The sequence below is a fragment of the Delphinus delphis genome, chromosome 5 (assembly GCF_949987515.2).
Source record: "Delphinus delphis chromosome 5, mDelDel1.2, whole genome shotgun sequence".
Classification (NCBI taxonomy): Eukaryota; Metazoa; Chordata; class Mammalia; order Artiodactyla; family Delphinidae; genus Delphinus; species Delphinus delphis.
This window is the reverse complement of record NC_082687.1, coordinates 98,576,101-98,603,568: the sequence shown is the minus strand read 5'-3', so window position 1 is coordinate 98,603,568 and position 27,468 is coordinate 98,576,101. Positions and strand designations below refer to the sequence as shown.

General features: G+C 34.7%; 1 protein-coding gene across 4 annotated transcripts in view; it reads right to left on the bottom strand.

Moving 5' to 3' along the window:
- RAB28 (RAB28, member RAS oncogene family) overlaps positions 1 to 26,758 on the bottom strand; it is a 94,555-nt gene extending 67,797 nt beyond the window's left edge. For all 4 annotated transcript variants that reach the window (XR_009519589.1, XM_060012804.1, XM_060012806.1 and 1 more), the window contains exons 1-4: positions 26,474 to 26,758; positions 21,536 to 21,632; positions 16,119 to 16,207; positions 4,824 to 4,953 (exon numbers count right to left, since the gene is read on the bottom strand). Coding sequence is in view for 3 of the 4 variants with exons in the window: in XM_060012804.1 (XP_059868787.1) it covers positions 4,824 to 4,953; positions 16,119 to 16,207; positions 21,536 to 21,632; positions 26,474 to 26,548 (391 nt within the window). In the remaining variant the exon portion in view is untranslated. The remainder of the gene's footprint in view (positions 1 to 4,823; positions 4,954 to 16,118; positions 16,208 to 21,535; positions 21,633 to 26,473) is intronic.
- Between the last annotated feature and the right edge of the window lie 710 nt (positions 26,759 to 27,468).

The following is a 27,468-nucleotide window of genomic DNA, read 5'->3' as shown; positions in this document are numbered from 1 at the left end:
GATCAGACAACGCACTGTACTTGGAGCTGCAGACATCATCAAACTCCAATGGAACGTCCACAAAACACACAGAATAAGTAGATGACTTACCCCTTTCCCATTTTTTTTTAATAAATTTTTTTATTTTTATTTTTCTGGCTGCATTGGGTCTTTGTTGCTGTGCACAGGCTTTCTCTAGATGCGGTGAGCGGGGGCTACTCTTCGTTGTGGTGCGCAGGCTTCTCATTGCGGTGGCTTCTCTTTGTTGTGGAGCATGGGTTCTAGGTGCACAGGCTTCAGTAGCTGTGGGACGCGGGCTCAGTAGTTGTGGCTCACAGGCTCTAGAGCGCAGGCTCAGTAGTTGTGGCACACAGGCTTAGTTGCTCCGCAGCATGTGGGATCTTCCCGGACCAGAGCTTGAACCCGTGTCCCCTGCATTGGCAGGCAGATTCTTAACCAATGCGCCGCCAGGGGAATCCTCCCTCTTTCCCATTTTGAAAGTTACTACCAGGAATATTTTTTTACCTCACTAGGGAAAAGTAGGGCCTTCCATGGAAATTTGAACATAATTTATTAATCCCAACAACCAGACAAAGCAAAAGAAAGTCAAATTCCTAGAAAACTTGAAGATGGTAGAGAAAAAGAATAAAATTAAGACCCAGATTAGCAGGTCCCAATCACTCCTTAAGCACTCTCTGTGGTTCAACCTTTGCACAAATTAACAATGGCTAGCTGAATACACATAGCTGGCACTCGACAATGTTTTCTGAATGAATTGCCCTACCCAACACACAGCATGAGAACTATCGTGGTAAAAAGCAAGGAATAAGATGGTGACCAAGGAATTCCCTAGGAACCATTTTCTTCAGGCTACTTTTGTAAAATATCTATGTCAACTGTACTAATTTGTAACTTGTGATCTTTCTAACTGAAACTATAGTCCATGCTTTTAAAAGGCTATTATGATTAATAATAATAACTAATAGTTATTGAGCACTTACAGTGTACAGGAGATGTGTTCCAGGTGTTTTTATGTAATAGTTCATTTAATCCTTAAACCAACTTTATCAGACAGAAACCATTATCCTCATTTCCAGATGAAGAAATTGAGACTTAAAGACATAACTTGTCTGATGTTACACTGCCGATAAGTGAAGAAATTGGGCTTGTAAGCAAAGTCTGTCTAAATTTAAAACCCTCTGATCTTAACCCTCTGGCTTGTAAGCAAAGTCTGTCTAAATTTAAAACCCTCTGATCAATACTTCATTTAAAATCTTAAACAGTACAAAGAAATAACACTACTGTTTTATAACCTTTCAGAATTGAATATAAAATAAAATAAATTAATTTGTTTTAAGTACAGTTGACCCTTGAACAACAGCGGTTTGAACTGTGCAGGTCCACTTACATGCAGATTTTTTTTTTCAATAGTAAATACTACAGTACTACATGATCCGAAGTTGATTCAATCCATGGATGCAGAACCGTGAATAAGGAGGAACAGAGTTTACAGAGGGATGACTATAAGTTAAACGTGGATTTTTGACTGCAGGAAGGAACTATGCCCCTAACCCCTGTGTTGTTCAAGGGTCAAATATATTATATACTTTTAAGTATTATATACTGAAATAATTAACTTACTAATTATCAATTCTATTTCATTAAAGCAAGTCCCTCCCTCTGCTGCCTATATCATTAACCTACACTAGTTAAACCATAATAAAATGTAATTTTTACAAAAATAAACCTGTAATTCATCTTTACCTAAAACTATTCTCAATCCTCAGCCCAAATTTCTGAGAGTTTACCATATTTTAATAAAAAGTACATGATTTTATAACTTACTAATTATAAGCTCTTACTATGGAACAAATTCACACACTCTTTGTATGGAAATTTTCTCTGTATCCCATCTTTTTGCTAAACTTTGGCTAAAAGTTGGCTACTGCTGCCAATATTTTCATAGCCTACACATATTTCTTTTCAACATATGCTTTCTATTCAAGCAAAGAATAGGACAGAATAACGAATTTTTAAAAGATCATTTAGGCAGATGATGACTCTGTATATAGATAATGATCATAATAATTCAGCTTCAAACGTCTTCCCATCATGCTTCTTTTGCTTTGCCTTTAACCAGTATCTAAAGTCTTTGCTTTTAATTGAGGAAATTCATTGTCAATAGATCTACTCTAAAAGAAATGTTAAAGGAAGTTCTTCAAGCAGAATCTGCTATCAAACAGACTCTTGGATCTAAACAGATAAATAAAGAGTGCTGGCAATGTAATAAGTAAATGTAAAATAAAATGTACCTTTTTTCTTATTTTTAATTGCTCTTAAAAGCTAAATGACTGTTTAAAGCAAAAATTATTTATAGAATATGTAAAAATATATCTGACAATAATAACACAAAGGATTGGGGCGGGAGGTAATTAAACACTAATGTTTAAGTTCCTTATACTACACACGAAGAGATATACTATTATTTGAAGGTAGACTAATTAAGGCTGTATAGTGAACATCTTAAGGAAACAACTAAAAATATAATATATAAATATATAATATGTATAAGTTAATAGGTGAAATAAAATGTAATAATAAATGATCAGTTAACTCAAGAGAAAGCAGAAAAAGAGGAATAAAAAGAAACAATAGACTGAACAAATATAACACTCATCTGATGAATGAAAAAAGTCAGATGAAACAACTGTGAAAGCCTTGCCATCTAGAACATTCTCTGAATCTGGGAGCTGCTTCCTTGACTTGGAAAACGTTCCAATGTTTCATGAGGCCCTTGATATAGAAACTCTTAATAAAATCTCTTTAATTAGTTTGGTGTTGCTCAAAAAAAAAGTCTTTGCTTTTTAATATATTCCCAAAAAAGAAAATGAGTGCATACTACTATAATGTAACATCAACATGTAAACACAAATTGTAAGATCATTCACTACATGATCATATTGATCATATGAAACTGGGCCGGTGACAGAGAGCAGCAAATAATATCCAGGAAAATGTTCATCTCTAATCACTTAATTTTACACATGTAACATTCTGTGTGTCTGCATACTCTATTATATGATCATATTCTGAAAGAAAGTATTATAAATACAAGAAAGGGGTTAGAGCTAAACCAAAAGTGAAAAAATTCTTTTGACTTTCATGCAATTATATCTCAAACATAACACTGTAACAGTTTTGTGCATAAATTCATATAATTATATAAATGTTTGTTTTTGAAACCCAGGAATGGCATCACCAGCACAGTCCAATAGCCCATCTAGCCTGACATCCTGTCTTAGACAGTGACCAATGGCGGAGGCCTCACAGGATAGCATAAACACATAACATAATGTATATAATTGTGCACCACTACACCATTACTCCAGATGTAGTTAGATTATATCCTGAAAGAAATGAAAACAAATCCCAACCCCCATCACTCCCTTACTCTATAATTTCCCAAAAGGTGACGGGAAACCTCCAATAAAGCACAAATCTAACTATAATATAAAACAATGCTTTGGTGACATGACGAATGACTAACAAATTATCTCCTAAAATGAAAAGCTGCACTCAGAAACAGAACCAAAGCTCATCAAAACTTATGATTTGTAAAGGGGGATTTCAATGAATTGAAAAGCATCTGATTCACTCAATTAGATCTAAAAAATAGATGAGCAAAATTTAACTAAAGCTTTAAAAAAAAAAAAGTTTCTTTTAGCCAAGCCATCCATTTTGTGATATGTGATACTGTTTTCTAGAAAGTATTATAAAATTTATATTTTTAACTCTTCAGAGAAATGATATTCACACCTGTTTTGTAATGGTTTTGAAGTAAGGCTTGGATTTATTAAATGTTCATCTAAGTGTGCAAAACCACATAATGAAGAAATCATGGCTTGGTCCTTCAGGAAGTACTATTTCCTAAACAATTATGGACAAAAAAAATGCACTGCATTTTTAAAGACTTTTGGAGAAGATAATTCTCTTGGTAGTATACTTGGGTATTGATTTAACAAAGCTTATAGTCAGGAAACAGTGCCTGACCTGAATCCTCCATGGTGTAATTTAAATTCATTTTCTCTTTTTCTGACCTCAAGTAGGTTGTAGAAGATTAGGTAATATCATATCTTATATATTTGAAAACTCTTATTAAGGTCCCCTTTACCAGGGTAAATGCATTGCAGGACTATGAACCAAATAATAATCCTGTACTGAATTCAGTCTTATAATTTTTATATGCTGTATATCATAGCCCAAGAGACAGATCTCAAAAATTACTTATCCATCATTTTTACCAAGCACCACTCCTCTCCCAATATACTCTTTCTCAAAAAAAAAAATCTATATTTAGGAACAAACCTCAAAAATTTAGAAAAGGAAGTTTATGAGCGCTGAGAGCAAGGAACAATGCACACAAAATTCCATGCAGACACTGCTTCCTTCCCTAGAACAGGGTATCATTTAATGAAATGTATCTCTCAAAATCTCTGGGGCAGAGCTGAAGCTGCAGTGTAATATCATAAAATCTGCAGCTGTGTTGCTGTTCTTAATAGTCCACACTGCTTCCTTAGACAACAGGAAGCCAAAACACACACACACTGCAGAACAGAACTTACCTTAACAAGGAATTGGCCAAAGTGGCAGAGCAGTTACGATAGATCAAGCATCAAACTGTTATTGAAAAGACTGTACACATCTTTAGGAATTTTCTCCTCAACTTGCTCACTCCAGGAAAACAGTATCTATTTATGTTTCCAAACATCATTTTTTTTTAGGAATAAAAACTACAGGGTAGACAAATAAAGTTTCCTATATATAAATAAACATTAATAACTTACTTTTATTGCCCACCAAGGCAACCAGTGGCTGAGTTTCAGACTCCTCACTCACTTTCTTCACCACAGAATACCAATCTTCTAAATTCTCAAAGCTTTGATAATTTGTAATATCATATACCAAGAGGATTCCCTGTCGCAAAAGAGTTACAGAATATTTATAATATACTACTTTAAAAAATATTAATAATGAACACTGTTAATAGATATGTTGAATAGAGTATAAAAAGTACAAACGTGGACTGTTTGTATCTGACTTCAATTTAGGTATTAGCAGACAGATAATACTGAATGTCTTCATTCAAGATAAATCCAGCAATTAAGATACAATGCAAGCTAAAGAATAATTTTCTCAAACTGTAAGTGGTTTTCCAATGAGATATCTGGGATATGCTTGGTAAGTTTCAATAAAATGTAAGAAAATCATATCATAGAGGTGAAAAAAGCTTCAAGGTCTACAATTCTGCCTGTCACTTTCATGAGGTCAAACATTTAAACCTTTCAATAAATAACCATCTGCTGCTGCTCTTTTTAAATATTTTCAAAAATGGAGATTCCATGACATCCCCTGACAGTCAATTTCAGTGTTTAACACAATTTTCTTTAAATGAAATAAGTCGATTTCCTCTTTCGGTCCTCTGTGCATTTGCAGAACAACATGAGAGTGTCCTCCTTATAATAACCCTTCATGTACTTGAAAATAGTTAAGTAACTCCTTCACCATCTCCTTTCCAGAATAAACAAACTCAATTCCTTAAACTTGCCTCAAAGGACCTATTTTCTATCCCTTTAATCATAGTTGTTGGTTCTTCCCAGGACATGCTACATATAGTTTTTTGACATCCTCTTTAAAATGAGCAATGTAAAACTGGACATGATACTGTAATAAGAGCCTGAACAAAGCCAAATACAACAGAGGGATTGCTTCCTGCCTCTTATATATCATATTCCTTTTAATATATCCCATTATTTTGTGTGGGAAGGAGAAGAAGTATGTACACTCACAAAAATAACACTGCCACATTCTTGATTCTCATCCAATTTGTAGTCAAATACTTAATACAAAGCTCTCTGCATATTTAAGGCTGGCCCTAATGGCATTTATGTCTCCTTCTTCTTAAGTTATAATCATAAATGTTGACTACTTTTTTACACCTACTATGTACCAGACAGATATCTGGATCTTTTCATTAATCCTCACAAAAATCATGCAAGACTGGTATTATTATCCTCATTTTACTAATAAACACAAAGTCACATGGAGCCAGGATTTGAATCGAGGACTGAATGAATATAAAGTCCACCCATTCAGTCTACAAAAATTTGTCTGCCAACTATATGCCAAGCATTGTGCTGGGTACCAGGGATATGAGGAACAACCTCAAGGAACTCACAGTCTTGCAGCAAAGCCAGGCACATAAACAGACAAGTATATAACACAGAAGTCATGGCCAATGATATGCTAGTAAATATTAATTAACCAGCTTGAGGCATGGCAGCAGTGGGGAAGGGATGAGAGAGTGTTACTTGTAGCATCTGCCAATTTCTATAGTGTAAATACTCCCGTGGTCATTTTAAAGCTATCAATGTCACTTCACTGAACAGAGTTGGGTAGGACACCACTACACAGCACTTCCACCATACAGATACACTAGATATAAATAACCTCAAGAGCGTAAACAACAGAAATATGTAGTAAAATAATCAGTAAGTGACGCATTTTGATCATATAAATCTTTGTTTTTAATATAATTTATGAGTTTTTATATATATTTTTAATCATGAATATATTCAATAACCGGCTCACAAAAATTCCTGAAAATTTAACAACTGACTCTCCCAATGTGGCTCTAGCTTACTACTATTATGAACTTCCAGTACTATGCTCTTTTCTTCCAGTTCTATTAAGAAATAGTTGACATGCATCACTGTACAAGTTTAAGGCATACAGCATGATGGTTTAATTTACATATACTGCATGCTCTTTTATTAAACTACACTGGCCCCCAAGTCACTTAGCTTCTCTGGGTCTCAAGTTATTTGCCTCTAAAGTTAGATCATTGAATTAAACACTCTATATCCCTTTCAACTTAATTATTCCATAATTTTTATGCAAAATTGTTTGTCTGATTTATTTTAGTAATTTATAAATCTATTTCTGCCTTCCCAAATGCTTTGAAATAATGCCCAGCACAGAATTATTTGAAATAATGAACATAATCCTACTTTTCTTATTAAGAATAATGTCCCAGAATTAGCCTGTGAACAAAGCTAATATTCAATCTATTGACTCCACCTCCAGTTGACATGAGTGATACAATATATTATGTTGAAAGAGCTCTGCCCTAGAAGTCAGATTGCCTTTGGATTGTAGTCCTGGCTCTACCGTCTACTGATCTTGGGCAATGCTTCTGTCATTCACTTTCATAATACCTGTCATGCCTAACTGATTATGTAAAGTAATAAAAATAGACAATTTAAAACCAACAAACTACACACTTACTGGGAACTTTTTTATTATTATTCTGAATAAATATGAATCACATTTTCAGGGCAAACGTGAGATTGTTTTCACTCTCATAAACTGAGCCTTGACCTATGGTGCCTCTTAAACCTTAAAATTTTTAGAACCCTTCTAACTAATATATTAAAATATTCATCACAACATGGTTCAATATCTGAACATAATAGAATATGCAAATAAAACATGGCCAGCATCTCTTGATAATCAGTACTAGACCAGAGCTATAGAATAAAAATTAACTATCACTGATCTAGACCAGGAGTTGGTAAACTATGGCCCCCAGGTCAAATCCAGCTCATAGCCTATATTTGTAAATAAACTTTTATTTAAACATAGTCACACTCACTTAAGTATTATCAATGGCTGCTTTTGCACTATAATGGCAGAGTTGAGCAGCTGCAGCAGAGACAGTCTGACCTGCAAAACCTAAAATATTTTCTATCTGGTTTTTCAAGGAAGTTTGCCAATTTCTCATCTAAACTGATATATCCCAATATTCTTCAGTCAGCAATACCTATGAATTGTCCAGGAATCATAAGAAAGATAGAAGGATAAACACCTTTTCATTAATCTAGCTATCTACCAACCCAAACATCTATCAGTTCATATATCCATTTAATACCATTTAATGCAAAAATTATGATTTTTATTCTTTGCTCCTAATATGACAATTTTGTACCAGTTTTGACCTACACTCATCTGGTTAAAAACTGAGAAGGAGAAATGAGAAAACCAAAGACATTAACATACAAAGAAGTTCTAGGACTTTCAGTTTCAGCTCAGACATGTAAAGAGCTTGGAAGTCATCACATCTGTTCTTACAATAAGAAAATAGCTGGACAAACTGAAAATCCATGACTTTTCTTGGACACAACAGAGAGTTGAGTTTGCAGGGCAAACTGCCACCCTGAAATCCGGAGTGATGGGTGAATCCAGAGAGTCACAGCCAAAATCTGCTTATCTGGAACAAAAGCCACTAGAGCCAGTAAATAGTAGAAACATTTAAATGGTCATTTTGATGAATTGTTGGAGGCTGAGTGTGGGCTAGCTTGAAGATGAGAAACTCCTGAGGGACACAGTCTTTGGGATACCCCCAGACTTTCATGTGTTTTACCTCTAGGAACCCCACAAGATCCTCATGGTGAAGAGACAAGAAAAATCCCCTCATAGCTCTGGCATGAGAAGAGAGAAAGTAATCATTGTAAAATATGCCTAGAGCATTATGTGTAAAATGGCATCCTCTCCAGGAAAAAACCTCAGAGTCTTCTACCACATGAGAGAATGGCATTTTCCAACTCCAGCCCCTTCTAGTCATCCTGTCTCACCTAAATGAGAAAAGCTAAGAAATACCTAAGAAGGTCACAGCCCAGGGACACAGATGCTTAAGTCACACAAGGCTGTGACTTAATCATAAGAGTATAGAATGTTTCCCCTCTTCCATACTTTAACACACCAATAGGGCTCCAGTATAATAGTAGATTACATTTGAAAGAGCTGCAAGACACAAACTCCAACTAAGGAAGAGTTCTTTGAGATGCCCAAAAAGACAGGGGAGGAAAAACACAAGGATATTAGAGGAATTTGATGGCTCTGCCATCTAAAGATTCAGCAAACATTAAACACAGACCAACTTCTGACCAAATTAACATAAAACCTCACACTAAAAGCCTATTTATTTGAGTTCTTATTACTCGATACATCATGTCTAGTTTTCAACACAAAATTAAAAGGCACACTAAAAGGAAGTTTGAAGAGAAAAAGCAAACATTAGAATCAGATTCAAATCAGATTTTGCAGTGATCAGAACAGGAATTTAAAATAAATGTAATTAACATTTTAAAGATTCTAATGCAAAAGGTAGACAACATGAAAGAACGGTGGGTAATATACACAAAGAGATGGAAACATTAATGAATAATAAAAAGGAAATGCTAGATATCAAAAATACTATAACAGAAATAAGGCCATTGATGAGCTCATCAGGAGACTGGATACAACCTAGGAAAGAAACAGCCAGCTTTAGGATAAGATTTAGAAACTTTCAAAACTGAAATGTAAAGAGAAAAAAGAATGAATAAAATAGAATACAAAAGAACTATGGGACAATTCTGAATGTATATGACACATGGAACTGGAATACCAGAAGGAGAAGAGAAAATGGAACTTAAGAAATATCTGAAGTAATAATGGCCAAGAAATTGCCAAAATTAATTAGACACCATCCACAGATCCAGGAATCTCAGAGAACATCAAGTAGGATAAATACCAAAACATCTACACCTAGACATCATATACTTAAACTCCATAAAACAAAACACAAAGAGAAAATCTTGAGAAAAGGTAGGGGGTGGAAGCCAAGGGGAGGGAGGGAATACCCTATCTATAGACCAACAAGGATAAGAATTATAGAGAATTTCTCATGGGAAACTAAGCAAGTAAGAAAAGAATGGAGTGAAATTTTTAAGGTGTTGAAGAAAAGGACCAATCTAAAATTCTAGACGTAAAAAATCCTTTTCTAAGTAAGGAGGAATAAAGACTTTCTCAGATAAACAAAAACTGAGGGAATTCATAGCCAGAAGACCTTCTCTGGAAGAAACGTTAAAAGAGGTTCTTCAAGAAGAAGGAAATGATACAGGTCAGAAGCTCAGTTCTACATAAAGAAAGGAAGCATATCAGAGACGGAACAAGAAAAGGTAAAAGAAAATCATTAATTTTTCTTATTCTTAATTAATCTAAAATATAAATATTTAATAACAGTAACAAGGTATTGAGTGATTATAGCATATGGAAAAGAGAAATGAATGACAGTGATGCCATCAGGGACAGGAGGGATGAACTGAGAATATTCTTTTATGAAATATTTTATGAACTACACAGGAAGCAATGTAGTATCATATGAAGGTGGACTTAGATTAGTATAAGATGTATATTGCAAACTCTAGGGCAATTGCTTAAAAAACAAAGTTTTAGTATAATTGACAGACTAAGAGATAAAATGCTCAAAAAACCAGAAAAGAAAGAGAAAAGGGGAGGGGGAGGGAAGCAAGCACAAGGATCAGAAAACAAACATGAAAGATATGAATCCAACTATATCAATAATCACTTTAAATGTGAATGGTCCAAATATACCAATTAAAAAATATTGTCAGAGTGGATGAAAAACCAAGACTCAACTATATGTTGCCTACAGGAAACACGCTTTAAATATAAAGACACAGGTTAAAAGTTAAGGGATAAAGAAATACCATGCTAAAAGAAGTGAAAAGAAAGCTGGAGTAGCTATATTAATTTCAGACAAAGCAGACTTCAGAATAAGGGAAATCATGAGGTATAAAGATTGGCATAATGGTAAAGGGGTTAATTTTCCAAGAAAACATAACAATCCTTTGTGTATATACACTTAATAACAGAGTATCAAAATATGGAGCCCAAAACTGATAGAACTTGAAGGAATTCAAAATCCACAGATCCACTAATATAGTTGGAGATTTCAACACCCCTTTTTCATTAATTGATGTATCAAGCAAGCAGAAAATCAGTAAGTTGACCTGAACAGCAGTAACAATCAGCTTCATCTAATTGACATTTATAAAACAGTCCATCCAACAACATTAAAATGTACCCTCTTCTCAAGCTCATATGAAACATTCACCAGATAGACTACATTCTGGACCATAAAACACACCTTGACAAATTTATAAGAATAGAAATCATACCAAGCATGTTCTTAGATTACAATGGAATTATCAGAAATCAATAATAGAAAAAGCTGGAAAAACTCAAAATATTTTGAAATTAAACAACATACTTCTAATAACACCTGGGTCGAAAAAGAAGCCTCAAGAGAAGTTTAAAATATCTTAAATAAAATACAACCTATCAAAACTTGAAGATACAGCAAAAACAGTACTTCGAGGAAAATGTAGAGCACTGAATGAATATATCAGAAGAGAAGAAACATCAAAAATCTAAGCTTCCACTTTAGAAAACTGAAGAAGAAGAGCAATTTAAACTTCCTGCAAGCAGAAAAAAATAGTAATAATAAAAATTAGAGCAGAGATCAATGAAACTGGAAAGAGGAAAACAACAGAGAAAATTAATAAAAACCAAAAGTTGGTAACCTCTAGCCAGATTAACCAAAAAGAGAGACAGAGACAGAGTCAGAGAGACAGAAAGATAAAGAAAGAGAAGGCACAAATTAATGAGGGGTCATGACTACTGATTCCCACAGACATTAAAAAAATAATGAAGGAATAATATGAACAACTCCATAGCCCAAAATTTGAAAACAAAGATGAAATGAACCACTTCTTTGAAACACACAAACTACCAAAACTCATACAAGCTGCCATGGACTCCCAGGGCCTCTACCCACCAGCTTCAGCACACCAAAGCCAGACCTCTAAGTACTCATCTCTTTGGGAGCCTATAATATAAGTACCCTCAAACCCCTGAGTCTCTCACCCCATCAATCAATCCAGTTCTCTTGTGATTCCTTTCAAAAAACTATCAGAAAGTACAACTCCCTCGGAAATGCAACACATCTTGGCAACAACTCAAGTCTAAGAAGAATCTACGGGGAACTGCTGGAAATAACTGTTTCTTGGCAATCTTGTGGCCATCCAAACCCACCACCATATCTCATGTCCCTGATACCCTCTTTTATCACCTATCCACCATTTATCCTTCTGCTATGTCTTCATCCCCATACTGTCCTGTGCTTCCTCTTCCTAATTTACCCTCCACCTGCTCCTCTTTCTAAACCTTTCTGCCATGACTTTTGGAAATGAGACTTCAAGTTTAATAAATCCTTCTACATCTTTGAATTCTTCACAAAAATTTCCTCCATCTTCTATGCCTTAACTTCGCTTTCCCCACCTCGCCCCCACAACTGCCAAAAGATATTACCACCGCTTCTCTTTATAAACCTTAAGACTTTTAGTAAATATTACATAATATTATATAGTACTTTGTTTTCATCTATTTCACTTATCACCATATCTAGTAAGCATGATGAGTCAGTAAACCAAATGGATACCATTTTCAAAGGAATAACTGACAGCAGTCTTGAAGGAACAAACACTGTGGCAACACTTAACAGTATTATAAGGTATTTCAAAATTTAGTTCTAAAATTTAACAGATACAGTACATACAATTTAGTGAAAGTTACCCATTTCCAAAATACAGGTATTTTTTTCTCCTTGATTTGTACAACAAATAATCTACTTTAGTTTTTAATTATATATACAAATGAATTAAATCATATAGATTATACAATAGTCGTAACAACATATACTGTACTTTGCTGTGTAAGTACAACCTGTAAGAAGGAACACTAATGCAAGAGAGGTCTGTAAATATAATAAGTTATAAGTTGACAAATATCCAATGAAAAAATTCATGGTAAAAGACAGCAGAGAGTCTCAGGGAGTCCAACTTTGAGATATGCTCTCTCCCCAGTTGTCATACTGGCACCACAGGCTTTTGTTGGTGGTTAACAGGGTGGCTCATCTGTGTGGGGCACTGGTACACAATAGTAGTTATGTTCTACCTCACAAATGAGTACACTTCATTGAGTTTATACTCAGTAGGGCAGTGTTTGCAAACCACTTAGATTCCAGGACGGAAAGAGCTACAAAAATGAAACATCCAGTCCTTCTCTGAGGCTTGTTATTAGCCTCTGTTAGCCACAGGTTACAGGGCACTAAACACTATGTACTGTGTGTTTGCTTGTAACCACTATGAAAAATAGCCTATAACATCTTTCTGAAGACTCCTAGAAAATTTTAAGTTAATTTAAACTCTGGGAATTTAACTGGGACATACTTCAATTCTTAGAACTAGTTTCTGACAAAATACCTCACTAATTCTTTCTTCGGTGTCTATTCAATATTGTTTCAACCAACACTATTCAATATACTACCACTAAAATTTAATGCAACTGGTGGGGAAAAAGTGAAGAGGGTAAAATAGTCAGTTTTATTTGAAGCTAAGTTAATTCCAGCCTACAAATAAGCTTCTTCCTGGATAAGAAATGCTTTAGAAAAATGAATTCACATAGCTTAATAGCCCAGATATGTGTAAGATAATTCTTTCCATACACATTACATAAGTTAGAGAACCTAAAACAAAATCCTAAATAAGACATTATACTGATGTCCTCAAAACAGCTTGTCAAAACACTTCTCAAAGATTTCTGTCGTGTAGCATGTGCACAAAAATCCAAAGTATTCGTGAGATGGGCAATGTACAGCATCTACAACAACTCTAGAAACAGTATAGATCCACTTTGAAGAATAGTTACGTAATTATATAAAATTATTAAAAGCTATTAAAATGTTTATGAAAGCACTGTTTTTTTAAAAGTAACGTTTCTCCCAATTTATGGTAGTGAACTGTAGTCTGAGCTTCTCTGGCCTGGGTAAAAAATTTACATGTATTTTAACAAAAGAAACTAGTGGCAAATGTACTTAACTGCATTTTACATAGCATTTAATTTAGAATCTCTGGAAAGCAGAGAAAATTTATGACAACTCATTTTATCATCTCAAAATTCCTACTTTCCTGGGACAATTTCATGAAAATGTTCATGAAATTCCTAGAAATACTTTATTACATTGTTTTTTAATAAAACAGGGTATATGATTTACAGAGATTGTAAAGTATAAACAATGTAAGACACTGTCAAAAGAGAAAAAATCAACATGTACCTTCGAAACAGAAATCTCATGTGACATTCTCTTTCTCCCAAGATGTGAAGTACATTAGAAAAGAACAGACATTTCACTAAACTCAAGTATCCTCAAAAATGATGGAATTTTTTTAAATTTCTACAAATTTGCCCATTAATGTCTGCTGACTTTAAGCAGCTATGTAATAGCATAAAACATACACTGTAAAGAAATGATTTGACAGGATGGTCACACAACATTATGAATGTACTATATACCACTGGTTATATACTGTAAAAATTGTTAATTTTATATTATGTGACTGTCATATCAACACTAATTTTTATATAATAATTTTATATTAATAAATTTAAATTTTCTATAAATCAAACAATAAATTTTTTAATGATTTAAAGTAAGGTAAAATTAAGAGTCTAACCCATAAACATTACATTCCCCTAATTTTTAAGTGAAAAAAATGTATTAATTGAATGTTTTATTATTATTTACTCTGAAATGCATAAAAACTTCCCATTCTCCACTAACTTTAGATATATCTATAAACCATAAAAAGCTAATCTATTTGACATTCAGAGTCAAATATCATTAGAAGCTTGACTAATCTAGTTTTCATTTTTTTTAAATCCAATATGTGTCTATGAAGATAGATTTTAATGGAGCAAAGAGGAAAGAGATTGTTATTTTCAAATCCCATTTTACCAACTAGGTGAATGAAACAAGGACTGTGGCTTCCCACAAATCTCTGTCCAGCAACTTTTCTTTAGCTTAATATCTACTTTAAACATAATCAGTTTAAAACAGAAACAAACAACAATGAAAAAGCCAAACACAAAAACCTGAGAAATATTTTTTAAGAGAAAAATGAACAGTCATAAAATATTAAGTCATATGGTCACAACTGAAAATGTTAAGTGAGCAGAAATATTTTCCAGGAGACAAAGAACAATGTAGAAGAAGAGGCAAAGAAGGTTCTCAGAGCCCAATCTATATATCAATAACGCAAAAAACAAAACCCTAGGGCCTCTATACATGATTAAGAACCATATGAGCCTCATCCTTCTCTGAATATTTTATAATTCAGAATCTATTTTCCATCCAAAATTAAGGCAATGGTATTTGTTAAGTATCAAACTTCATACAGCAGAGTGCTTAATATTCTGTCTTCATCTTCTAGATTCATTTCTTATGAGCAACCCAGCTCCACATAACCATGTTATGATTCTCAACTTAAAATATCGAACTCCAATAAAAAACTAAGTGAGGATTATGAATATTATCCCCCCAATACCTCATGATCATATGAAAGATACACACTAACTCAAAGTAGAAAAGCAAAAATAAACAGCACGTCAGTAATTAATTTGTTAAGTATATTACTAATATGTATATTTTCTATTTGTATAATTTAATTTTAAAACTTATAAATTATGTCTATATAAGCTAATATACCAAAGAATTTTTGTTATATAATCATTCAAGTGGTTTTCTTACTCTACATAGATTTTCTTCTGAAAAGACACCACACATGAGTATCATGTTAAAATGCTGTATGTGCTTCATATATATAATTAGTCATATTTAGCTTTCTGATACAATATATTGATATATCTGTTAAATCTGAAGAACTATAAGTATTTAATAGACTAATTCATGGCACAAAAATATATAGGCATATATGTATGCTTTTTGTCCTTACAACTTAAAATGAAATTAAATTTTCCTCTCTAATATTTATCATTCAATTTATGTATTCTGTAAGTCGTCCATAGAACCAAATCAGTTACTAAATATCAAAATATCATTTATCACTGCATGTATTCAACTGCTGACAATAATAGTATTAGTAATATAAGTAGCATATGAAAGCTATTAGAGTCATCCAGTTCCCTGACCCAAATCATTCCAAGCATGATTTTGGGGGAGGATGAAATCAAAGGATTAGCACAAATGTAAAATCAGTCTCCTTACATATCAGATAAAAATCAAGGTAGAAAGAGCATGTATGTGTGTGTGTACCTGCTTGTGTGTTTGTAAGGAGAGTATCTTCAGTACTGGAATAATCATACAATTTGTTTCATACCTGTGCTCCATAGATATATTTATCCAACATCTTGCCTCCTATTGTCTGCCCTCCTATGTCCCAAACTTGAAGAGTAACATTCAAGTTTCCTAGAGTACAAAAAAATGAATATAAAACTAAGAATACAAAAAAAGTTAAGGAACAATATAACAATTGAATACAGTTTCACAGAACATTAAGTCACAGTGATAAACTCTGAACCTAATTTGCCTTTTATTCTGCATGTTCACATGGTCACATATTTGGAATTGTGAAATAATGTTGTCAAAAGAGATAACAGTGGGAAATTTAGATTTACACTTTACCCCATTTCCATGAAACCACATTTATAATCACCTTCAAAACAGAAGAAAATAAAAAAAGCTTTAATTCACAAACTTCTTAAACCTTAAAGAATTTCTTTTCTTAAACAGGGCATAAAATAAAGCACTTATATGTGGAATAAGATATATAATTTAAAAATTAAAAGTGGGCTTCCCTGGTGGCGCAGTGGTTGAGAGTCCGCCTGCCGATGCAGGGGACACGGGTTCGTGCCGCGGTCCGGGAAGATCCCACGTGCCGCGGAGCGGCTGGGCCCGTAAGCCATGGCCGCTGGGCCTGCGCGTCCGGAGCCTGTGCTCCGCAGTGGGAGGGGCCGCAGCAGTGAGAGGCCCGCGTACCGCAAAAAAAAAAAAAAAAAAAAAAAAATTAAAAGTGAACTTTATATACTAATGTACCTTATTACACATAATGAATTTTCCTGTAAGTTCTAAACTCCATAGGTTCTAAAACTCACAGATTACTAATAGACTACAAAAATGGTCCCACAGTTTCAACTTCAATGAATTTTTAAATTTGAATGTCAGCTACTATATACAATAGTGAACATAATTTTAAAATTATATGTTTTGAAATTTAACCTATAAAATATGAACATTTTGACAGCCCTCTTCAGAACTGATGTAGGTTACATACCCAGTATATCACTAAATATTATGATGCATTTATACCTGTTCAAAGCGTTCCACTGAAACAAATTATAATATGTGCTTCAAAGCCCTCATAAAATAGTCTAACAAATCTCTTCCCCATACAAACATATAAAAGCATTCTAAAATACTAAAGGGCAATCTTTAAAATTCTTTTGTCCATTTTGCAAAATATTTACTTGTTAAAAAAATTATGTTATTCTCTATTATCAATGCAATTACAAAATTTAAAGATCAAGTTCGATATGCTTTACAGTTTAACATTTCAAACTATTTCTCCTAATAAAATTATGCAGCTTTCTTCCAAAGGCAGACAAAATCTCAACTAGTACCTTCAAAATGAGCTCCCACACCAAAAATGTATCTTTCTGAATGATTTGCAAATCAGGAAAACTCAAAAACTTAGACACTAAGAAACTAGTCTCACTTCAAATACAAACCAGAAAAGGATTATATAGATATGAATTTTTATGCCAGTGCAAAACACTAAAACTGGAGAATGTTAGTCACACCATTCAACGTTGCAACTGAAAAGAAAGTACGACACTGGATTAAGCAGCCAAGTTTTACCCTTAACTCTAAGTCTTGTTGGGTCTGTATTACAATCTTTCCATTATTTGGATGTAGGTCTGTTCCATCTGCCAACCTGCAGAGGATTTACATGAGCAACTTCCATTAGCATTAATGAGAGCCACTAAAGTTCATTACCCGTCATCATTCCCAAATATACACACTTTCAACGCTCACAGAGTAATGACCGAAATGTTCTTAAAGGTCTATGAATAAAAAAATCAAAACGTCACAGACTAATACTTACGCAACAACTTATGTAAACCCAATATCTTAAAAATCTAAATTTTTCGATACTCAAAATTCACTCTCCTACAATGCTGTCTCAAATTAAGCAGGTGAGAAGGGGCTAGTCGACACTATAAGTATATCAAATAGTTTCAGAAGCCCCTAGATAAACAGGCAGTACTCTGTTCATTTTACTCTCAAAATTCTTGTTATTTGTTTACTAAAAAAAACAGTACTCAACAATATTAACTTTTTTAAGTAAGATTTTAGGCAACACTTAATAAAGGGCATTTAATCCCATTTTCTTCAAGGTCAATAAATCCTATCACTTAACTTCATATCAAGAAATATGAAGCTTTTTTCCTTTAATTTCTGATATTTACTTATGATATTTAGATCCTATCCTATCTGTAACTTTAGAAACATGATCTTCATTACATGTTTTCAAATTCTGACTACATCGTTTCAAGACTGACTCTAAATCGTTTATAACTATCTCCCACCTGAGAGGTTTATATTTGTGTGCTGAGGATATTTTTTAAATCCATACTTTTCCAAATAAACACTGTTTGTTGTTCTTGGCTTGTTTTTCTTTAATACACATATTCTAGTGCCTCAGATAAAAATAGCTATGCACTACTAATAACCCACTAATACACAATGCTAGCCAAAAAATAAACTTTTGCTATCGTTATAGCTACAACAAATGATATTGACTTCATAGTTATTTCATGTATCTAGAAAAGTATTTTTAACTTCCACATGTGAATTTTAGGCTTATTAACACATAAAAATAAAAATAAATGGGAGTTTCCTATTTGGGAAACAAAATAATATAGAATTCGAATTAATATTCCTTTTAGTTTTTGCAAGCAAAAACATATGAAGGCTTCCAGTATATTTTCAAAATGACATGCCTATAAAGCTATATAAGAATTTTCAAATAATCAACATTGAAAAATTTTTAAAAACCAAGAATCCATCTAATATAAATTTGTAACTAATAAAGAATGTTAAGGAGGAAACTGTCAGCAATCTAATCCCAAATGCAAAATACTAGAAAATTCCTGCTCTTCTGTAAGCAATGACATTTAACTAGGGAAAAAAATAAATAAATGAGGTGACAAAATACAGGTAAGTTGCTTTTGGTATGAATCAAAGCCACCAAGAGGATTCAACAGTGACCTTGTAAAAGTACACTTGGTGCCTTGGTTAACCTTACTTAAAGTGCTGCATAGTCAAGATGGAACTAAAAACACAAGTCTGCCCACTTCTTGTACTAAAGACTTAGAAATCCTTTTCACAGTAGAACACTGTTTACTGACTGTACCCACAAGCTTCCTGAAAGTATTTTGACTAAGGCTCTTAAGAAGCTCTATCAGCAGAATCTCTGACTAACAGATACACTATTTTAAGCAGTAAAATCTGCACAGTGGTTGCATCCAGACTATACAGCATACCAGATCATGAAATATACTAACATGGATGAGTATTTGCAGAGTAATGACCTTGAAAACTTGCATGAAGAGAATGTCAATAGATGAACAGGAGGTATTACACCTCTAACAATCTGAATGGACAGAAGACTTACTAGAATACTAACAAATATTAGATTTGCCTCCTATGCTGCTGTACCATAAATTCAATTAATGCTGCCTGTAATGTTTTAGCAAATGATACAAATATTAATCCTTGGACACAATGAATTAAAGTTAAAGTATATAAAGGGTATAATATAAACCTTTTAATTTATTAACCTCATTTCTTAATGTACCTATTAATATAAAATCAAGTTACATTAAAAATTTTTTTCTTACTGAAATTTCTACCACAATTTTGAGTCAATTAAATAGAATAAAACCAACTGCCGTTTTATAAAAAAAGATATTTTTCTGGAACTCTGTCCATCAAAATAAAACCTTAATCAGGAAAATTAAAATATATATTCATTAAGAGTATATATTTCCTAATGTTATTTTTAACCTAAGTACTTTCTAACTCTAAAATATATTATAAATTTGGATTTCAAAAATACCAAATATTTTTTACAAAGTCATCAAAATTTAAAAATCAGTAGTATTGTGCAAAAAATCAGAAATTATCATATATATTACACATATAAAATGTCCAAAACCAGTCTTAAAATGTTTTTAATGTTTGCATAGATGCTTGCTCCTTTAAGTCTTTGAACTGAAAAATCAGAAAAATTAAACAATATTAATAACATAGAAAGTTAGTGCTTTTGCTAATTATCATCGAAAACAAAACAGTCAGTAATTAAATACACTTTGAGGCTCTCTGTGTACAACTGGCATCTCTGAAAAAACTGTTGCAAAATAAGTTTTCAGTATGTATATTATGGGATTTGTACATGTATTCTACTAGTGACTGTTGTAAATATTCTGAAAGCAGTATTAACCTATCCATAAGAGTGAGAATAATAAAAATGAGATTTTCAGTTTTGAATACATTAAAAGAAAATACAAATGAAACAAAATACACGTTTCTCATTAAACCTCTTTATGAATAATAACTTAGTAATGGCAAACTGGAATTCTTTTCTCAAGCTATATCTTCTAATTTATTTTTCATTGGTAGCCGAATACCAACCATCACAAAATATAAGAGAGTATATTACTAGTGAGATATGCAGAATACCTTCAATTACCAAGAGTTTTCATTAGCTGTTCTAAAACATTCATAGAGTTGTCTGATAGATGGAGCATTTGAGAGGTTAACATTTTCAAAAATATCATAATTTATTAAACCGTTTCCCACTATATCACTCACGTTCCAGTATATGAATCTGACACTACACTTGCAACTGTTTTTATTCAAATGTGTTTCCTCAGAGAGGAGAAAGATGGACTAGTTTATGAAGTCAATCAAGATAAACTGCTTTTAATAAAATACTTTAAACATATAATTTAAGCACAAGTGAATAGACAGAGCATTTTAAAGCCCCAATTGTTCAGAAACTAACTTAAAACAGAAACCACTCTTTTTTTGTTATTATTTCCCTGTATTTCCCACAAAATGTGCTGCAACTGGCATCTAAATAGTTTCTTTGCATGGTGAACTGAAACATCTTGAATGCTCAAACTGTATTTTTATGAGTGCCTAGGGACCCTAAATTTTAGTGGTCTATTAAATGCCAGCAATTTCATGCTGCCTTGCATAAAACAGCATTCACATATTAGAGCACAGAAGTTCCATAGCTACATTATACTTCTGTTCCAACTTTCTCTCAAACAAAAAACTGAAGCAGAGGTTAATCAAAATAATATTTAAAAAAATAATCCTTTCCAGTCTTCTCACATTTAGTTCATACAATACCTGCTGATAATTACATGGCATTTGATTTTGTTTTTAACTTTAGAATTTTATAAGCAACTATTGTTTATCCACAAGAAATGTGCAGTGGTCAGAAACACTGGGAGAGTGGGGAGGATATAAACTTTTTCCTTACACACATGGACAGTATGTCTTCATGGTAGATGCTGATGAAAGTTAACCTCCCTAAGATAGATTTACTGATTATATATATTTTCACATACAAACAGCCCCAAAATTTATTTTACACATTTCTGCTTATGTCCCTTATTGTCAGATATGGACAATTTTCTATGTTAATACATTTTAGTCTCTTACCTGGTAACATTATTCTTCTCAAAAAGAAATCCAGTCCTATAGTTTGTTTGTACTGTTTCCCAAAAGTTTCTTGAGCAAAACACGTAGCTAAGGAGGTCTAAAAAATTGATGCACAGAATATCAAAATTAATGTCTTTGTTTTAGAAATGTAAACATAAAATCACTACTAAATCTTATTAAGTAATCTTAATATTTATACTCCCATTAATCCATCAAGCAACTTTAAGCAGTTCTAATCAGTTACAAGGGGAAGAGGGACTTAACATTCCACCAGGTAAATTTCACTTGCCAACCAGCTATCAGTGGCAACAACAGACTAATCAGCTAAATCTCTTTCAATCCCCTGATTGTCAAGCTCCCTACACCTTGCTGGAAATTCGAATTTGAGAATTATCAACAGAGAAAACTAAACCAACATGATTAAAGATCTGAATCTTATATGTCCCTATACATCAGTTCAATACAACTTTCAGAGATGTTTCATTTCTGAGGTTAAACATCTGAGTAGTTTGTGCCCTCAGCCAATAAGAAGTAGAACTAACTAAGGAGAGGAAAGCCCGTTTATAGAATTTCCTTTCTTTTCTCCCCCCACAAGAAACATGTCTAATTTTTCTCTATATTAAAAATGTTGTACTTCCCTGGTGGCGCAGTGGTTGGGAATCCGCCTGCCAGTGCAGGGGACACGGGTTCGAGCCCTGGTCCGGGAAGATCCCACATGCCATGGAGCAACTAAGCCCGTGCACCACAACTACTGCGCCTGCTCTCTAGAGCCCGCGTGCCACAACTAGTGAGCCCACGCGCCTACAGTCCGTGCTCTGCAACAAGAGAAGCCACCGCACCACAACAAAGACCCAACACAGCCAAAAATTAAATATAAATAAATAAATTTATTTTTAAAATTTGTTAAATGAAAATTATTCTATAGAATGACTGATAATATTTATCTTTTAAATTAAGAAGTTGATATTTTTAATATTAAGCAGACAAAAATAAATATAGTCCATCCAAGAACCATAAAGCTTAAAAGTCACAAGAATATTATAACCAGAACAAATATATATATACATTTTTTAAATAACAACTCTAAGTTACATTCAAAACTCTAGAGTTTCTTTAGGATACCATTTCTTACCAAAGCAAAAGAATAATCGAGTAACAACTGAAATAACTCAATAACTCAAAAGCTTCTTAAACATTTTAAATGTATTATTTATTTATTTGTAGACTTCCCCAAAAAGAAGAGAAAGGGAGTTTCATGAAGCTTTTATGCTCTTCAAGACAGATTCCTAAAGTTAAGGAAAAATAGCTCTTTCTTATTTTGAAAGTTAAAATTAGATGTCAATTCCTAAATAATGAAAACTAAGATAAAATTTCCAAGATAGTTTACTATAATTAATTACAACATAAGTACAGTAGTGCAAAAGAAAACTTGGCCAAACTTCAATTCCTTTAAACAAAAAGACCTAAAATCCCTTTGACGTAAGAACCATATTTTTCATATAAATGGCAATTTGCACACACTAACGCCAATTCTTTTAATATTTAAATACTCAGCATTTGTAAGAAATCACTAAAATATTTGGTCAAATATTTATTGAGCACCATAAGAAAGATGTTCTGCTAGACTCTGAGAAATAAACTCACTACACCAAAATGAAAATTCATTTGGCTTCCTTGATAATATAAAAACTAAGAGATTAGGGAAAAAAAAGTAAGCATTCTTTTTTAAATCCTTTTTTCATTTAGCCTTGTTTATGCCATTGAGCTTATTTAACTTAGAGCACAAAATCATCTGTGAAGAGGCTCAGAGTTCTAGAGAAAAATAATTAACACTACTTATACTATTACAGATATTTCAAAATGTTTAATATATGGATGGCTGAAACACCTTTATAAATCTAAGACAAACTCAAGGCACATGTAACTTCAGCTTAGTGTTTCTTTTCCTAAAAATCGGACTTCTAGATTTTGAAAGTCTCACACTTTTGAGGCAAACATAAAGCTAGAATTTTCAATTGGAACAGAGTACAATCTGTCAAAAGTATAGGTCATTGCAAACAAAGAATATTAAAATGGGTTCTTATACCATCTCCAGACATCTCACTATAAAAATTAATCAGAGAATCAACTGAATCAGTGGGAAGGAGGCACATCCTCTTCAATTATCTAGATATTATGCTATCTTTCTCATTCAATAATTTCTCAGAAGTCATTGTATAAATATCCTTTTTAAACAATTATGAAGAGAACAACCATCTTTCATATCTGTAACTCTTTTTTTCTGATTCTTTATAGTTTTTTTGTTTGGCGAACTTTTGCTAACAATTTTTAACCATACTACATTTACTAATACTGAAAAGACACCATAAAAGAATATTTTGCCTCAAAAAAAAAATCTTAAGAAGTATATAATAAAATCCAAAGTATGACTCAAAACAGGAAAGAAACAGAAACACGTGTTAATAGCAAAAGGAGCTAAATTTCTCTTGAATAAACTGTTAGTGGTCATCTCAACATTCTATTGCTTTTGTAAGGGTGTATAAAAATGCCCTGAGTTAGAACTAGCAAGAAAAACTGATACTAGAAAAAACGGCCAGGAGTTAAATCAGGATACAAGTAAGAATGAAAGAGAGGCTGAATTCATAATAGAAAAGAACAGTAAAAGAAACAGAATGGGAATGTTGGTAGCTGCCAATAATACGGCAATAATCTGAAAACTGAACAGGGTATGGAAAAAAACAAAAGTTGATATATGAATAATGAAAAAAGGTTAGATTTCTGATGCTGGTATCCAGAAATTTCTGGCAGAAAACAATCTTTACAATTTTAAAATAGATTAGTCAAGATGACAAAGACTAAATCAGAATGCCATAAACAGTATCACTGTTATCCTTTGAAGCAGAATGATAATCCTAATTCAATAATATAGAAGGAAAAAAGTACGCTTTGTTGTACACTAGATAAAATTTTTGACAGAGATGAAAAATCATAATTATTCACACTAAATTAGTAACAAGAGGAAAATGTATGACAGGCTAGATGAAAAACCTAGATAGAAATTATGAACAAATTTCAACAGAGAAATACATGTATGATAATGGATGAATATTGGGGAAAAAAATTAACAAAAATTTAAAGAATTATGATAGAATGTAAGATAATGGAAAATTTTTGTGTCTTTTTATACATGTATTAGTGTTATAGACAGTCATTATAGTTTTAAACAGGAAATAAATTCAGTTATGAGTTCACCATAAAAAGATTTAGGAAATGAAAAATTAGAAGACATTCAAAAGAAAATACGAATGAGAAAACTATAAAAATAGAACTTAAAAATTTTACTGAATAAGGGTGTTAGAAACAATGCTGATTCATTTACAACAACTCATCCATTCAAAAAGTTGTTACAAGTGTACAAAAAGTCATATAATTAATACTTTATAAAGAAAAGTGATCCCAAGTTCTTTTCTTCCTCAAAATGTTTAAAAGTAATCAGAGCATATTAAGTTGTTTTTCCTCAATAATAAAAATCAATAACAAAATATCAGGGATGGCAAGAAAGAAATTAACAAGAATCCTCCAAATCCTGCATATGAATGACACCTTTCCCTAGGGCCCTAGGAACTCAAATCTCAGAACGAAAGACAGGAGCAGCTGTGCAGTGCCAACTGCCAGGGAAGATGTATCGAGCAGTCGTCACCATAGGAACCAGGGTCCAAACTACACCAGGAACATGAAAACGTGAAGCCGAAAACGGGAAACTGGTAACAATAATAACCAGCGTTTCTGAAGCCTCTAGTTGAGAAAGCGGATGGAAGAAGAAAGGAGACAAACTCTAACAATATTCCCAGAAACAGTGTTGGCGCCATTGATAGGAGCGACAGGTGTGAAGGTTGGCCGGGCAGAGGCTTTTCACCTTATTTGGGGCGTGGATCAAGAACCCTTTAAGAACTTATGGACCATCTCCAAAGAGCAAGCACCGGGCAATGTTTATTCCACCTCAGGAGCTCCACAACCCTGGGTTAAAGACCTGTGCCTACGAGGTAAGGGGACTGGCTGCCAGATATTCTCACGCACTCACTCTCATTCATTCAACCAACTGTCACTGAAAGACAGACTTTAAGGCAATGATCCCCTCTGTCATGTTAGCAGCTCTGCCCTCAGCAACCAGTCCAGAATAGGAGTTCAATAGATATTTGTTGAATGAATGTTTGTGTTGACAGGTGCTGTGCTGGGAACAGAGATGAACAAATATGATGCTCTAAAAGTGCAACTAACATTTACTGAGTGCACACCATGTTATGAAAGCTTTATGTAGATTTTCATATTTAATGTGGATTTGCACACTTCACCCTTCGAGGAGACCCCTATCAATATACCCATCTTACAGATGAAGTACAAACAGGATAGCAATTTGCCCTCCAATGATCCGACGAGTAAGTGATGGAGCCCCAATTCTCTCACCCAAGGAATCTGATTCCAGCGTCAAGTTCTTGGGAGATCCCAGTACAGTGGAGCCTTCAGAAACGGTAAACGGGGGGAAAGGAGCAAAGTGTGACCTGGACTAAAGTAAAAAGAGGTAAGGTGCCTTGGCAGATCCTTGCCAGTCCTCAGAGGCGAGAAGCTGGAAAGCTTCCCAGGGAGACGATACTGGCTCGTGTCTTAAAGAAGTAGGAGTTCGAGATCCAGGCAGGGGTTAGGCAATGACTTTTTTTTTTTTTTTTTTTAATTTAAGAGGAGCTGGACAGCTCTCGACGGACTTCACCAAGCGCCTATTAGTGTCGAACCCCAGGCCACGACCTCGCGGGCCCAAGCCCAGACGCCCCGGGGCTCGGGGACATAAGGCGACGCCGGGGGGGGCGGGGAGGAGGCTGGAGGACGCCAGAGCCGGCCGGGGTTCCTGCAGGCCTGGCACGGCGGGCCCGCTCGAGGACTGACCTTCCCGGAGGTGCCGTCCCCCAGCACGACGATTTTCAGTTGCCGGTCCTGGCTCTCCTCCTCTGAGTCCGACATGGTGTCCCAGGAACCAGGCCCACCTCCCCTCCCTCCCCACCGAGGTAGAAGGAGGAAGGGAAGGAGGGGGGTCTCTGGGGGCAGGGGAGAGGAAGAAGGGCAGCAGTGGGGGCAGCACCCCCCGTCCCGGTGTCTCAGCGGTCGCCGGAGGTATCCGGGCAGAATCACTCGCCAGAAGCCATCTTGCCCGCCTCCCCTACCCCTTGCGCGTTGGCCCCGCCCCCTGAGCGCGACGTCGGGCGCGCTCCCCCGCATCTGTGCCAACCCGCGCAGACCGCTAGCCTTCCTGGCGGGCCGACCCATCCGCAGGCTTGGGAAAAGGAGGCGTTCGAACCGAGCAGGCGAGACACTGCGCCACACTCGCAGGGACATTTGGCAAGAGAAAAAAAGATGTGTATAACTTAAGCTAGGTAGAAAAACGGGGTCAGAGTAGCGCGCAGACGTTCTATTAAATTCCCTTGTTTCCATCTCCCCCTGTGAAGGTTCCTGAAGCGAATGGTTTAGCCTGACGAGGAGGGAGGGTGGGGTGACGCCGTGGCCGCGCGCCGCGGTTGCCATGGAAGGCAGGACACATGAGAGGCAGCGGGGCAGGGCCTGCCTCAGGGCGCCGGAGACGCAGGTTGCCAGGCGGAACGAGCTAGGGAGGGGCCTCTGCAGCAGTGTGGGCGCCGGGGTTCGCGCCCCGGGAAGAGCGGCGACTTGGTGGAGGAGGGGGCGGTTGCTAAGGACGTAGCTGCTGCACAGCGAGGCTGCCGGGCGGCGCGAGGCGTGGAACGTAGCTCTGGTGCTGCTTTGTTTCCTCCTCTCAGACCTTGGGTTTCCTCGTCCAAACAGCGGAATCTGATCATTCACGAAGCACTTAAGCTAGAGCAGCAGTTCTCAAAGTATGATCCAGGGAACCCTGAGGGTTCCAATAAAGT